Here is a 16,278-nt window from a genome sequence, read left to right on the forward strand (position 1 = left end):
AGAGACAGTGGGAATAGCTTAAAAACAGAATTAATACTCAGCTAATGCCAGTGGTGAACAAGAGAAGTGCTTCACACACATCTGTCCCCTGGCATATCGCTGTAGATGAAGGCCACTTTCTCAATCTGAGCACTGAGAGCAGCAGCAAGAGAGGCCTGATAGCAATCAATAGTTCTATTTCCTAGCATTAAATAACTTCTTACAAACAACAGAGCCTTCACTGGAAATCAACCTGCAGAGTTCTAATAGCCAGAGGCCTGTGGTTTCTAAACTATTCCCAACTCAAAATAAAATTAAAAAAAAAGGCTGCCCACAGTTTTCTAAAAAGCTGCATCTGATTCCTTAATGCATAAGTATTAACCAAACATAAAAAGCAAATAATCTGATACAGACCCATTCACTTGCAGATTATTTCCCCGTGATTATCCAAGTGCTTACATACATGAAAACAACTGCACGTATTACTACACTCCACCACCTCCCAGTGGCATATGCAGCCTGTGTGCAATTCCAGCAGTCAAGAGTTTGGCTCCGGGTCTCCAGAGTGTCTGCTGTAAATCCTCCTCCTCCAGCACCTCCTGCTGCTACTTCTCCGGAGTGGAACAAACAGCAAAGACTCGCTTCCACCCTCCTCCCTACAAGTTATTTCTAATGTTCCAAGTCTCTTTTCCTCCTACCTATTCCACCTCTCTCAGTCACTTGGAAACCACACAGACTCTCAGCCTAGATGGAAGCACAGGGAGGAAGAGGGTTTCTAGGTGACTAGCGAAATCAGCTTCTACATTTCCAGTACACCTGTTGTGGTTACAGCTAGGCACTGCTGGAAATAGAAACACGATGAGCGGTTTGGTGCTGAACTAAGGAAGGACGCTGTGCAGGTGGATAACCGGGGCAGCCAGCGAGGAGCACGAGAGGAACGAGGCGGTCTCTAAGGGTAACTACACAGCCTCGCAGGGGTGACACAAGGCGAGGAGGGAGAGCAGACACAGATACATCACACAGCCACAACTCGGGGGCAGGGGGAGAAGGCGCTCCGAGAAACAGGCGAGCAGGCTGGACGTGCAGGGACTGACTGCAGCGTTGCTTGCCCCGGAGGGAACAACTGCGAGAAGTACGGGTAAAGGGGGAAGTGAGTGTCCTGGGGGTGCTCCGGGCAGGGCAGAGCCAGGGTCTCTGGGAAAGGGGCTCCGGGCAGGGCAGAGCCAGGGGCTCCGGGCACAGCCGGGGGCTCTGGGAAAGGGGCTCCGGGCAGGGCAGAGCCGGGAGCTCCGGGCAGAGCAGGGGCTTCTAGGCTGGGCTGCGGGCACGGCTCCGGGCAGGGCAGAGCCAGGGGCTCCCGACTCCGGGCAGGGCTGCGGGCAGAGCCGGGGGGCTCCGGGCTCCGAGCACAGCTCCGGGCAGGGCAGGGGGCTCCGGGCAGGGCAGGGGGCTCCGGGCAGGGTCCTACCTGCGCTGCGGCGGTGCCCGGTGATCACGGCCTCGCCGGTGAGCGGGTGCAGCCAGGTTGTGCTCTTCGCCTCCTCGCTGCGGGGACGGACGGACACATGGACCGAGTCAGGCAGGCGCAGCCCTGCCGCCCCCTGCTCCCCCCCTCCCCTTCCCTTGCCTTCCATCCCCGCACGCTCCTCCCGGCCCGGCCCCGCTCCCCTCCCGGCCGGCCCCGCCGGGCTCACTTGATGAAGAAGACGCGGCCGCCCTGGCTGATGCCGTAACTCCAGGAGCCAGGCAGCGCCCGCAGCCGCTCCGCGCTCAGCTCCGCCATGGCCGAGCCGCCGCAGCCGGCACAGCCCAGGGGAGCGCGCCCGGGGCGGCGGGCGCGGGTACGAGCAGCGAGCGCGGCCCCGCCGCCAACACCTTGGGGAGGGGAAGGGAGAGAAGGGGAGGGAGGGGAGAGAAAGGGAGGGAGGGAGGGGAGAGAGCAGCGCCCGCCCGGCAGCGGGGGCGGGATCCGGACTGTGGGGAGGGATCGGTAGTGCGGGGCGGGACTGAGGGATGGACCGAGGGATGGAGGGAGAGCCGGGATCCGGAGCGAGGGAGGGGCCCGCGGGGATGGAGGGAGCGCAGGGAGAGGGACGGAGGGACGGCCGGGGGCGGGATCCGGAGTGCGGGGAGGGACCGGGGGGATGGAGCCGGTCGGGGCTGTCCCGCGGGAATGGGGGCGGGATCCGGAGGGCGGAGGCAGCGGCGGAACCGTGGGACGGACAGACAGACTAACGCACGCACGGACGGACACAGAGACACGCAGACTCGTTCTTGTTCCGGCGCTGCAATCTCCGGAATGCTCGGCCCCGCCGCTGCAGCCCCTCGTGGGGTCCGCAGGGACAAAGGAATTGCCGAGGTCGGTGCTCTGCTCCGCGCACACCCTCTGCTCGGGCGTTTGGGAATTTCTCACTAAAGGCTTAGTGCTCACAGTACAAACACGACATGGTTTACCTTCGTGCGAACCGCGCTGTCTGTGCTTCGTGCCCCTCTTCCAAAGGAGGGCTGGGATGTGGCAGGGATGTGTGTTTTCAGTGTTTCAGAGAGGTGGCAGTAATTCAGATAAAATCTACGGCTGCACCAGTAAAATCCACTCGCTGTGCCAGCGTGTATAGTTTAATTCACGTGGATAATCCGATTGCATGTGCATTTATGCACAGCCACACACCCCTTCGATTTAAGCTATACATGACAAATGTAAATTATTAAAACTGTGCCGTGGCCATGATATTTCTAAGAGAACCTTGCCTTGCAAAACCACTTTCTGAATAAACACTAAGGCTGGGAAATCTCTCAGCATTCCCGTGTCCACAAAACATTTGTGATTCACATATGGCAGTATTTTGCACAGGCAGCTTTGTCCCCTCTTCCGTTCTGAACACCTCAGGAAAAATAAAATTAGACGAGCTGTTTTGTGGTTTGGTCCTCATCATGCTATGGTAGTCAAAACTTCAAATCTCAGTTGTCCCAGACAACATATTCCAGACACGAAGAGCAGTGAATGTGACAAAATCTGGAGTTATCTTTAAATAACTGGATGCAAGATAAGAATTTCTCCCTGTCCAGCAATACCTTTCATTTCCACTCAGCACTGACAGCACCTGAGATTTATAGACTACCAGAGGAACAGCACTCTGGGGAAAACACAAGTTATTCTATAAACAGTTCCCCTCTCTTCTAAGAGCAGGAGCCCTGAGACAATGAGTAAAGTGAGTAATGTCTCTCCGTGTGGAAGGCTGTGGAAAGCTGCCTGGCAACAGCAGCGTGCATTTTGGGTTCCTGAGGTGGTGGTGGTCATGTCCTAATATTTCCCCACGCAGCCTAAGTAAAGCATAGAGCAAGTGTTCTTCATCCCCAGAGCAGTGGTATGCAAAACCATTTTTCTTCCCTAGCAGCGAAACGCATGCAGCACAGCCAGACTTATATTGGCCTAGATCCATAAATTAGGTATTTAGGTAGAACTTAGGTGCATAAATCCTGCCCGATCCCAGCACGTATTTTGCCAAATATCTTCCTCAGGCAACCAAGTTCTGCTGGTCCCTTGCTTTGCAGCCTCCTCCTGCTTTGCTTATGCTTAGAATTGCTACCATCTTGCTAAAACTAGGATCATGGTGCTTAAAATATGCCCAAATCTGGCTGAATTCTCAGGCAAGGCATTATTGCCCCAAATGCCATGGAGGCCTGGATAAATTTGCCACACCTACGAAAGACTTACAAGTTTGGTTTGTGAATAACTCACAGTGAGCAGGCTGGCAGCAGAGTCATCACTATGAGCACTACAGGGAACATGCTCAGCCTGAAGGATGAAGGGCATTCAAAACTAGGCCACTCTATTCCCAGGAAAATGCTTTTGCTCCAAGCTATAAGCTGTTCTGAAGCTGAGACTTTTCTATGAGGATACTGGAGGTGCTCCTCCTCCCCCTCACATTATTTTGCAAATATAATTATTGGGTTGTAGGGTGGTGGCATGACCTGCTGGTCTCATGGGTGGGAAGCTCAGTCAGGGAGTGATGGAAGACTTTGATTCTGTTTCACCCTGGAACATTTGGTTCAGGGACTCAAGTATTTTATGTTAAGTAGCCATCAAATAAAATGTATTTGCAAATGCTCATCCTGCCAGGTGCTGTGCACCCTGAACCCCCAGTGATTTCTGGGAGCCCAAAGTTTCACCATTTTGTGGAACAAAGGGTATGAGGGAAACCACATCTGCATCATTTGTGCTGGCTGGTGCTGGCAGTTTTTCTTTCTGAAGGCTGCTGTAGGTTCCACAGTTAAAACTTATGCTTCAAAGCTGGTCTAAAAGTTTGATCAAAACAAATCACATACGGAGTTTTTTGCAGAGTTCAGTAATGGTACATATTTTCTACCGTCAGGTAAGTGCTTGATTGCTTTTAAAGGAGGGACTCAGGAACAACATTTGAAAAAAAAAAGGGTTTATCACTAAGATGAGTAAAACTCTTGGAAAGGAGTTTATATCACCATAAAAACTGCATGCATAATTCAAGACACCACATATCATACCTTTCACATCATTCTCTTTTTACTATAAAGATGAACTAATGATTCCAAATGTGAAACTGGTCAGTGTGATTTATAGAGCTCAGAGAAATCCATCAGAATGCTCCCATCTGACCAATGATTTTTAATTTTTTTTCTGCAGAAGAGTTGAAGACAGCATGTTGGAGTGGTGACCACCATGGCCACAGCTGTGCCCTGCTCTCTGCATGTATGGCTTTATTTATCTGCTGCTGCTGTCACTGATGGGAAGGAGGAGGATGTGGAGAACGATGTCACTGATGTGGAGCAGAGTGTTAATCTGAGACAGAGCCCTCCAATCAGTCGATTGCCCCCCACCACTTGGAGATTGGGGTGCAATAAAAACCCAGCTCCATGGAGAGTTTTTTCCATGTTTCTCCATACTGACCCAAGCTTCTTCCCTTCCTCTTTCACCTCCACATGACAGAACCTTTCCTAGCAACTCCCCCAGGGCCAGGGAGTACTTAGGGAGAAGGAAGACCATTGATGTTTTAAGAAAATAATTTTGACTCAATAATGTATTCATAATCAAAATACTTAAAATTCCTGGGGCAAAGGAGCCCTGCCCACAAAACAATGAATCCCTTTAAATAAGATTAATTAAAAACAGCGTTGAGAGAACATTCATTGAATAAGACTCAGAAAATTCCATCCACACCTCTCCCAACAGGTCTGAGGTGACAACAAACATGATGAGCCAGTAAGAAGGGCTGGACCCTAAGCACAGCATCCAACAAAGCCTCTGAACCAGGGAGTGGACTGCAGTCATTGAAACACAGAACATCCTGAGCTGGAAGACACCCACAAGGGTCATCAAAGTCCAACTCCTGGCCCTTCACAGAGTCACACCACGTGCCTGAGGGAGTTTTCCAAACCTTTTCTGAACTCTGTCAGGCTTGTGGCCATGACCACTTTCCTGGGGAGCCCGTTCCAGTGCCCAGCCACCCTCTGGGTGGAACACCTTTCCCTAATACCCAACCTGACCCTCTCCTGATGCAGCTTCAGGTCATCCCTTGGGAATGCCACTGGTCATGAGAGTGAAGAGATCAGTGCCTGCCTCTCCTCTTCCCCTCACCAGGGTGTTGTGGCTGCAGTGAGGTCTCCTCTCAGTCTCCTTTTCTCTAGGCTGAGCAGACCCAGTGCCCTCAGCTGCTCCCCACAATTCCCTTCTTTCACCTTCCTTTGGACACTAAGAGCTCTATATCTGTTTTGTGTTGTGGCACCCAGAGCTGTCCCAGCCCAGAGCAGAGCAGGACAATCCCTCCCTTCCCTGGCTGATGTCCCCAGGACAGGGATGTTCCTCCTGGCTGCCAGGCACTGTCATGTCCAACCTGCCCCCAAGCAGCACCCCCAGGTTCCTTTCCCTGGCACTGCTCTCCAGCATTCCAGACCCCAGACTGCCCCATCCCAGGTGCAGACACTTCCCCCAAAATGTCTCTGCAGAACTGTGTTCATCACGATTGATCCTGTGTGTTCTGTCAACATGAATCAAATTGGATGGGGTTGTCTCATGGAGTCTGGGACTTTACATTTTTTATGTTGTTTAACTAGTGAGACAATATAACCCTTTAAATGGGAGGCAAGACCAATGCTGGAGGTGCAGTTTTATATTACACACTCTCACAAGGGAGCTAGTTCTGAAGGTGGGTTCCTTTTTGCCCCATCCCTGAACATCAGCTTTTCTTGCCTTTGTACCAATACTGCAGTCCATGGTGAATTACATTGATTTGCTGATCTGATAGAAAAGGAATCACAAATCTCCTCAAATAATTACTTTCCCATCAGATCAATAAGCTGATCTAACATGTCCTGAGGTCACTTGATAATAGATCCAACACATGGGGTGAGAAGAAAAGAACCACTCCTTTAGGCTACATTCCTCAATGATCAGGAGGGGAGAAAAATCAACAAATCCACTAATTGATGTTCTCTGGAGTCAGGATATCTCTGTGCAGATGAAAGAAGCAATTAGCCTAGGTCAGAGGAAATAAGAAAGAGGAAAAAAGCTGTTGAACACAGCCTCTGCAGACAGATCTGTTGGTAGAATGGAGCCTCTCCTTGGTTCCTAACAGGGAGCCTGACACTGCCCAGGGCTCCTGTCTGGTGGCTCTGGAGGCTGGAAGTTTTTCTGGGGGTCATTGGTACCAGTGGCACAGGAGTCCTCTTCTGGGTGAGTGTACAGCACCAGTGTGACTGAACAGGCTTTGGGTCATTAGCCTGCCTGCCATCAGCACCAGATACCCTCACACACTGAGATACACAGCCTAACACACTCAGACAGTAGAAACAGAGTGGTATCTTACGGTTTAATAAGTTTTGCAATCTGTGCTTGATAGGAAAAGCAGTTGTTCTCATTTCAAAACTATTTTTTTTTTAAATCTGCAATTAATGATTTTCAGGTCTAGCTGTGCTGTGTAGAATTTTTGTTTCCTTTGTGGCAGTGAATCCTAATATGAGGCCATTTTCTTTGAAACATCCAGTCAGACTAATAAAAAAACTCCAAAACCAAAGTGAGATTTGCCTTTCCTTGGCAGACAACACCAGAAAAGCAAAAGGGCTTATTATTCTCTGAACCAGCATCGTGTTGCCAGAATCATCTTTCCCATTCAGTGCAATTTTGGACAGAGAACAATTTTGTTGCAAGCCTCTTTTGAGAGGCTCATTCACTGCATGGTCCATGCCATGTGTGTACCATGATAATTCTCCCAGCCTGAAGTGATGGATGCCACATTTGGGACCTTCAGGTTTCTTTTACTGATTCTATGATATTCAATGTCTCAAAAAAGGATTGAAGATGGTGCTTTTCAAGATGAACAGCTACCTTTCTGGAACCTTCTTTTCTTCCTTTTCACACCATTTCCCAACCTTCTTGCTTAGGAAGCCCTCAAACCTTTTGTAAAATGGTTGCCTGTGACTTTCACACAACATTAAAAATGACATTTTAAAACCATGTGTATTGCCAGGATTAGTTTAAAATAGTATTAAGAAGGGAAGAATTTGTGAGGGAAACACAGTGATGTCAATATCCTACTTTTTGTCTCATTGGCCGTTGCTAGCTACATTTGACTTAAGCCAGATATTTAATCTTTCAAATAACCCTCTCAATTGAATCACCTAAAAGGAAATCATATACAGTATAACACAAATAAATTCTCTGTCTCTCAGCTGGCTTCTCTGTTACTTCAGTATCTGATAGACTTCAGCATCTGCTTTTCTTCACACAGTTATCTTCACTGCTGTCCAGTTGCACCAAAACCTGCCCTATTTCAAACTGTGAGACATAAAGAAGCTTTCTCTGTTCTGGAAGAAGCAGAAGATGACCTGAGTTTCTCCAGGGAATTGCCTTTGTTTGTTCAGTAATTGTTTGAACAAATGAGAATGAGCTTCATGTGGAATATCTGGAAGAGTTTCACCTGTGGTTTGCATTATGTGAGATATCCAGGGCCCTGTGGCTGCAAGGGCTTTATGTATGTGGCCTTTTATGTGGTCTTTTTTCATAACTTCCCTCATGTGCACACATTTCCCCCCACACTTTTTTTTTTCTTTCAGTGGGGCTAGTAAGAATTTGCGGTATGCTCATGCTTAATACCAACTGTATAATGAATTTTAAGCTATTCCCATTAAACTTTCAGCAACTGACAGTCTTTCTCCAGAGCAGGGTGAAATAATTCTCTGTTTCACCCTTGAGATTTTAGTAGGCACCCTTGTTGCAATCTGGATGACATTTTCCATAAAACCATTCTGTTGTGGATACCTTGGCCATGAAGTGTTTTAAGTGATACTATTTTTGCAAGCCATTTAACATCTTAATCAAATCAGGGGCCATTTTCTGTAATTACCACAGTTGGTGTAATACGTGTGTCAGTCTTTATGGACTAGACATAAGATTACCAGTGATGTTCTTTAATAGTGTAATAGCAGAACAACAAGAAAAGTAATCTATTTTTAACCTCTAATTTTCCCAGCATTATAAGCAAATCCAAGCCATATCTTAACTTGTTGATCTAAAATTCCCTTGACTATATTTAGATATGGGCTGATATCTGTTTCAGGGCTTGTTTTGTTGTTAACAGCTCTCACCTTTTGTCATTTTAGCAGGTTCTTTCTGGCCTGGTCTATTTACTAGAAATTCTATTATTATATTGTGGTATTTTTGTGTACTTCAGCTTTTCTGTGCGTATCTCTTTCATTTTATCTTCATGAGCTGCTGTTCTTCCATAGTTTCAGCTCTCTCAATGGGAGGTAAGACAGAGTTTTTATTCTTTCACATTTGTTTCCTTTACATCTGATTTACATTTTACTCACAGTAAGAATGTTTTGTTCACTGCATGACATGAGTTTCACCTACTCATGCTGAATAGTTACTTAAGTGAAAAAAAAAATGATGCTGAAACTTGGCTTGCAGAATTGTGTCCAGCTCAAACTGATTGTATTTCAGGCACTGGGACTGGATTTTCCTGACAAAAGGAAGGTGTCTTCCAAGGCCTCTTTTACAGCAGCAGTGGACTGGTCAATATAGTCAGTAGAGTTAATATAGACTGTGCAGCAGTTCTTATTCTGATGTAGGGACCTGTATCCACTCTCTTGAATCACACCTTGAGCTGTTCTGGCTACACTGACTCTGTTAACAGTGGTGGGATTCCTTCTAAGGTGGAGACTTGATTTTGAACTGCTGTAGCCAGAGGGGACAAATCCCACCTGAAACACAGCTGCCATTTGGACAGTTCCCACAAAGAATACTCTCATACAGAGTATTTCTTTTAGAGACAACTGTGGTCACTCATGGGAGGCTTTTACAAAATATTTTTATTCTTATGAGTTTAACTGTGTCTTTTCTTCCAGTCAGTTTCTTCAAGAAACTTCACGCTGGTTGATTGCAGTTTTTAGAATTCACCTCTGACTATTCAGACCTGTTCTGCTTCTTCTTTTTGTGATGAGGTTCTGTAGCATCGGCTGGTTTCATTTTCAGAACTTATAATCAGATCTAGCTCTGTTCTGCAGCAAATTCTCGCAGTCTTTAGCAAGCTAAAGCTGTGTACTCCTAGCAATCTTTTTCTCAGGGTCTCTGTAGTATTCTGATCTCAGATTTGATTTTGAAAATTACATGACCAACAGTGCTTTCAAACACTGTAAGTATCTGGAAAGATTTCCTCTTGTTTTCACTTATACAGTGGCCATTTCTCAAATATTTCAGTCTTTCCAAGAGCACAATGTTTTCTCAAATCTCTATAGCACAGGATTTTTCATTTGCAATCTGGTGCTTCAGGTCCTGCAGTACTCAGAGTTACCTTAATTCATCTTTCTTTTCATCAGCCCTGTCTCCTTTTTAAAGAAAAATTGTGTTATTTTATTGAACCTACTTAAACCATATCCTCCATTTCAGGAGAATTTAATATGCTTTGAACTATTTTAGTTTCTACTCCACAGTGGTCTCCCCTTTCCACTCCTTCTGGACAAATTTTTTCTCCATGTCATCGTTTGTTTGTAGTCTGCTGCATGTTAAATTAAGTTGCATCAAAGAAAATGCCAGATTAGTGACAAAAAAAAGGCATCTCTTATACAAAAAAAAAAAAAGGGGGGCACATGCGTATATATGTAGAAGTAATATAAGAGAGGAAGGAATTTGTGAAGGAGAAACTGCAAATGTTGCACTGGGGCAGTTTCTGTCACCAAGTGTGGTGACAGCAGTTGCTGAGCTGGGGAGTGTTCCAGGCTCTGAGGCAATGGGTCACTTTGTTATAGCCACAAGCCCACTGCCATTTGTCTTGCTGTAATCTCACTCACTCATCTGTGCTTGGTTTTGTGCTTGTATAGCTCTGTCGTACTTAATATTTTCTCATATCCTATTGTCATTCAAATGGTTTCCAACCTTCATTTTTATTTTTGTGGATTTCTCTTCTCCAGGGGAGGCAGGAGCCCTGTGTGGCAGGATTGTATTAGCTGAAAACAAGGTTATCTTTCATTAAACACTTAGTGGTTCACACATCACACATGGGCTGTAACTCCCTGGGTTAAATATTGCTGTTAATGCATCTCTTTTTTTTCCCCCCAGCTATTCCCATTTGTCTCAGCTTGTAGCAAAGGCTAAGCCAGCTTGATTTGTAGTAGTTTCCTTTTATCCTTATGCTTTTAGTTTTCTGAAGTTGTATTTTCTATGTTGAGGAATTTTCATCTCAAAAGTTTTTTTTATAGAGATTTCTGCATATGTAGAATATCTTGTCTTTCCCAATCTAAACAATTGTATGATTTTCTGTTTCTATTTTCTTTCTGCCTTGTTGCTCTGCTGCTCCCACCAGCTTTTACTTTCTCATTTTGCCTTCCTTTCTCCAACTTCCTTTTTATCTTCCTGTGAAATGGCTGCTCCCCATCCATGCTGCCTTCAACCCAACTTCCTCCTCGTTATCTTTGCCTTTCCCTTTAACTCAGCCTATCTCCCTTCATTCCCACTGCTGCTCCTTCTGCAGGGGACAGGACAGGTAAAGGCTGTGACAGGAGGACCTGTCCCTGTGCCCCCTTTACCCAAAGGCTTCCCTCCTCTCCAAGGCTGGCTGGGCACCTGTCCTCTCCTGTGATCATTTCTGCTCAGCTCTGCTCCTGCAGCTGGTCCCCAGAGGACCCAGATTTGTGCTGTGAATAACGAGGCTTTCCTCCCTCCAGTCTGTTCTGACTATCACTTCTTTTTTTCCTCCCTGCCCACTCATTTTCTATGTTTAATGTCCATGTGACACCATTCTTCTCAGTCTTGTACTCAGCCTCCCATTACAACTGGCTCCTGACTTTCCATTTTTGCTTCCCAGAGCTGATGATTTCATTTTCTGCACTGAAATCTGTGCTCCTCTGCCAGATCAGCTGCTTTATTTCTCCAGATAAGCCCTGTTTGTTTTGCTTTCTTCTTGGCATTTCAGCATGCTCATGTTAATTCCATCAATCAAGCTACTGACAAAATTAAACATGTAACTTTCTCAATTTTTCAGGTTTTAGAGAGGTCAAGGAGGCATGTGTCAGACTTGCAAGTTGCAGAGGTTAACTACTCCAAGCTTTGCTATTATTCCTAAAACATCACAAAACAAACAAACAAACAAACAAAAAGGATGCTATTGTCATACTAGGAAGAGTATAAGAAAATCTCTGTGAGATCAGGCTGCTGGGAAAAGCTTGAAAGCAAACCAGGAGCACTCTGAAACAGAAAGAAATTAAGTAATCCAAAATATTTGGAAATGACAATAAAAGAAAACCAGAATTCCTCAGCAAGAGCAGGGGGAAGGGCTTTTAAATAGAGCCTGAAACAAAGACAACTGCAGAGGGGATTGCACAAGCTCTGAGAAATGAAGCAACCCTGCTCAATCAAAACCAGGAGTGAGCAGCAACCAGAGCCCAAAGGCTGCTGGTGTTTCAGGACAAGCTGCAGCAGAGGAGCTCCCTGCCCATCCCACCCTGCTAGGGGAGTTGTGCAAACCCTCCTGGGAGTGTGAACCTGCCTGCCAAGGAGCCTCAGGGCTCAGCAGATAAATGTGTGTGGTAGGAGATGGGACAGTGCAGTTGTTACCACCTGTGTGTCCCTTTAGTAATGTGAAAAAGGAGGTTTGCAAAGGAAAGGATGTGCTGGATTTCTTCTTGATGGTGGGCAGAGTTTGTGTCTAGCACCACTTATAAAGATTGGCTGATGCAACAGAAAAACAAGCAGAACAAAAGATGTCTTTTTAACAAGAGTTGCTCTGTGCTGTTTATGTGATTGTGAAAGAAAATATTTCACCAGTCCAGCTATCCCAGGGAACAGTTTCTTCCATGCTGTTGACCACTAGTGAAAAGATCATGTAAACCAGCAGTGCTGTTTATGCTACCAGCAGAAAATACAACATTTCCAGTAACACTATAAGGTAAAAATAAAAATGAAGAAAATGAGAAAGTCAGATTTCCAGTCTTGTAATAATTGCAGTGCCATAGAGATAATCACAGCAGAATACCTTTGTGGAAGAGAAGAAACAATGAACTGTGGAAGAGACTGGGGTTATAGGCTGCATCCAGCACAAGTGACAAGAAGAAAAAAAATAAGAAAGAAAGAGAGAGAGAGAGAAAGAAAGAAAGAGAGAAAAAAAGAGAGAGAGAGAAAAGGAAAAGCAACCAAATTGGAGAGACATGCTAAGAATACCTTAAAAATAGCTAAAAATCCTAGAAGCCACCCAAAGAATCAGGAGATGCTTCCATGTTCCCACAGGAGACAACATAATGGGATAGACATCAGCATACTGTATTAAAGGTGAGTCTAAATGGCTGAAAATTCAAATTGGTTCTGGAATGGCTGTGCAAGGGACGGTTGCTGCAAAAGGGTGCAAATGTGTCAGTCATATGTCTGAAAAGACTGTATTCACCCAGGAAATACAAACCCATGTTCACCCAGTAAAGCTATGCTAGATGTTGATTGGCAGTTCCTAGGGAGCTGCTAAAACCACAATACTGAATCAAAAATAAAAGTGGAAAAAAGATAAAATTTGGTTTGGAGCAGTTGTCATTGGAAAAAAAATAAATTCAGCAATCTACCAACTAACCAACAATGACAAAAGAAAAACAAAGGGGAAATCCCTCCCCTCCAACCCTTAAAACAAACAAACAAACAAACAAATGCCAAACCAACCTAAAAAGCCCAAGGCAAGCCTGTTCAGTTGCAGAGCTGAAAGAGACCTGATTGAGTTTTGGACATGTGCTGTATTACTATTATATTTAACTTGTTATAGGCAGTTCCTAGGACAACTAAAGGAAGGAAAGAAAATGTTCCAAGAAAAATATGAGAAATTATCAGCTACTTTTACTGTGGTTGCCAGAAATGAGAGAGTTTGATGTAGAGGGAGAGCTTGGTTACGCTGGTAATAGAGGGGAATCTATAAATAAATGGATTTCACAGGTATACCCGAGATTAGGAAAAAAGGAACAAAACAAGATTGAGATAATTCACCACTTGCTCTGGTGTCACAGTTCTGCATTGCTTTTCACTATCGAGGCACTGTAGTCTTTCCAAGACAGGAAATATTGGATAAGTACTTCCTAAGTAAAAACCCAGCTCCTTCCCTAGACATCACAGAACACAAGGATGTTTTTGGAATGACACTTGCTTTAGTCAGCCTGTCATATATTTGTCAGATTGTTTGTTACCAAAAGCCAAAACTCTCTCAGAAAAAAAGTGGCATAAAGAGCTTCTGGCAAATGCTTTCCTGCAAAAGCATCAGTGCTGACTGCAGCCCTGGTGTTTACAGCCATATCCCTTAAACATTCTGGAGCAAGAATCAGCCTTGTGAGGACCAGGCTACCAGCATAATATCAGACTGGCAAAGCTGACAGGGAACAAAAAGCTGAACTAAATGTATGCCACATGTAGGTGTAACAGAACAACCTTGCCTTCCTTAGAAAGTAACACAAAACTAGAACTGAAGAGGAAATGAGAAGTGTGTCAGTCCTTGAAATCTATGACTTACAAGCAGAATCATAAGAATTACTTTTTTAAATTTTGTATTTTGTTTATTTACAACAGATTCTCTATGTGTCAGAGCCTGTAGGGAATCTCAAATGAAGGTAACACATAATTTGTTCACCAAAAAGATCTATTCACTGTGTGCCTCAGTAGCTGAAGAAAACAGGGCGTCTTTGTAACATTTAACAACTGTGTTTAAGAAGTAACAGCAAATGAAGAGGAAAACCAGAAGCCTGTCACGTATTTCAAGCGCTGCAAACACACAAACAAACCCAACCCAGCATTATGTCCCAGTGGAAATGAAAGTCTTTACTAATGACACAAACTTTTGGACAGCTTGCTGAGTATTTGGTATGGTTTGTTTTTCTGTAAAATAAAGACTCGATGCATTCAGTGTCACGGTGGAATCCAAAAATTATTAAACAAATTTTTAAATAATTTTTAAATGAACCCAGATGAACCAGAATGCTGTTACTGCAGCTTGGCAGCTTTCTTTTGGAGCTGAGCACTTCCCAGGGAGCGCAGGCACAGGGACTCGTGTTCTGTCAAGAGCTCCAGTTATGCAATAAGTCAACAGGAAAGAGCTTAAATCATGAAAAAAAAAAAACCCAGCAAACAAAACCCTGCTGCCCTTAGAGCAACAGCAGCCCCAGCACCGAGGGCTGATGGAAGCAGTTGGGGATGCAGGGCTGGAAAAGGCTGGCACAGAGCTGGGTGGGGCTGGGGCAGTGAGCCCTGCCAAGTTGACTCTGCCTTGGCAATGACCTCCTTCCCACTAAATATTCCTGAAAGAACAGCACATCTTCACAGTCTCACTGCTTTTGAAGGCAAGTGCTTGATGGTTTCCACAAGGGATGCAGATATAAACCAGCATAGGACAAAATCCAGCAGCCAGGTGGATGTCCCTGACCACACAGACAGACTTAGACTCTATCACACTGCTATAAAATACAAGCTAAAGGGAAAAAAACACCTTTTTTCCCACCCTGCCGAGTCTCTTAATGGATTTCAGCAGTGTGTAGGCCACAAAGCTGTTTTTTTGAAATGGAAATGTTGTAGTTATTTCCTTCTCTAAATATACAAAGCAGACAATAATGCTGAAAGAATCTCATCCATAAAGAAACTGAAATCAATATTGCAATACATGATATTCATGAAGGCCTGATTTGGCTAAAAGCTCCTAATTTTCAGTATGGTGTTTGTGCTGCTGGCAGGATGCTGCCCAGCAGTGATTTATCAGCAAGGAAAATAGGTATCTGAAGCTGGGCTCCTGTGTCCATACCTAGTTACCAAAATAAATTGCCTGATTTTCAAGCTTGCCAGGAAGCAGAAGGTTCCAGGAGCACACGCGTGATAGAGAACAATTACACAGCAGATCAAAGCTACAGCAGACTAACCACAGTCCTCTAAATTACAAGGGAAACTGAACCTTTAGTGCCAATTGGAGTGTATTTTATTTCTTTCTGCTTTTCAGTTCTAGGTCTCCAGTCTGTGATCCTCTGAGAAAGCTGCTAGCTCCAGAATCACCTGTTGGTGACCAAAGTGACAAAGTGGAGACCAAATCAGGGATTTTTCACCTGACATTTTAGGTCAGTTTTCTAAAGCTGTGCCAAATCACTTACACGTCCAAATATCTTCTAACACAGGATAATGTGAGGAATTTTAAGTCACTGTCTCTGGATGATTAACACAGGACAGTTCAAGGGACTTTAAACTCAGCTTTCTGTGGAAAAAAGCATAGCATTTTGATATTCATGCTTTATGTCTAATGTTTCCTGCTTGGTGCAAGCATAAAATTAAAGGTCTGTCTTCAGAATAAAAATTCAAGGTGCGTCTGTCTGATATTTCCAGAACTGCATGTTATATTTTACAGGGTCAAGTGACCAGAAGTGAAATCTACCTTGGGCAGATGCTATTGACCCTAATTGGTGCCTCTCAGGCAGAAAGAAATGGCCCCAAAACACCACAATAAATCAGGATATTACAAATAATTTATTCTCAAGTAAAGCCTCAGGCTCCTGTGGACTACAAACGTTCATGTTTCAAGACATAAATGAGAAAAAAATGTGGCTAATAAATTCACTCCTGTTGAAAAATAAGTTTTTGTGTTTAACTCAAACAAATGGTGTTGGAAATGGCTTACTGAACATCTAGAAAAGAAACCCCAAATGCTTCATCTTTATCACACATCACCAGCTACATAAATGGACCCAAATTCTAACCATGTCAGCAAGTGTCCAGTATCATTAGAGGCTATGCATGTTGCTAGAATAAAAATAAATTCAGCAATATTAACCCAA

General features: G+C 44.7%; 1 protein-coding gene and 1 long non-coding RNA gene across 5 annotated transcripts in view; one reads left to right on the top strand and one right to left on the bottom strand.

Moving 5' to 3' along the window:
• Nucleotides 1-1,786, bottom strand: part of PLEKHA5 (pleckstrin homology domain containing A5) — a 149,283-nt gene extending 147,497 nt beyond the window's left edge. The window contains 2 exon segments of the mRNA XM_042779230.1: nt 1,448-1,524; nt 1,674-1,786. Of these exon segments, the coding sequence (XP_042635164.1) occupies nt 1,448-1,524; nt 1,674-1,762 (166 nt within the window). The 5' untranslated portion in view covers nt 1,763-1,786.
• On the top strand, nt 567-15,734 carry LOC116995964. 4 transcript variants are annotated; one of them, XR_004417840.1, is made up of 7 exons: nt 2,145-2,338; nt 4,640-4,705; nt 7,740-8,757; nt 10,420-10,466; nt 10,980-10,991; nt 11,490-12,772; nt 15,453-15,734. It is a non-coding gene; the product is annotated as an uncharacterized LOC116995964 (long non-coding RNA). The 4 variants fall into 4 exon arrangements; XR_004417841.1 differs by lacking the exon at nt 10,980-10,991; XR_004417839.1 differs by lacking the exons at nt 7,740-8,757; nt 10,420-10,466; nt 10,980-10,991; nt 11,490-12,772; nt 15,453-15,734 and adding an exon at nt 567-1,111 and having other exon boundaries at nt 2,236-2,338; nt 4,640-4,880.
• The last annotated feature ends 544 nt before the right edge of the window (nt 15,735-16,278 follow it).

Source organism: Catharus ustulatus, chromosome 4 (assembly GCF_009819885.2).
Source record: "Catharus ustulatus isolate bCatUst1 chromosome 4, bCatUst1.pri.v2, whole genome shotgun sequence".
In the NCBI taxonomy this organism is placed as follows: domain Eukaryota; kingdom Metazoa; phylum Chordata; class Aves; order Passeriformes; family Turdidae; genus Catharus; species Catharus ustulatus.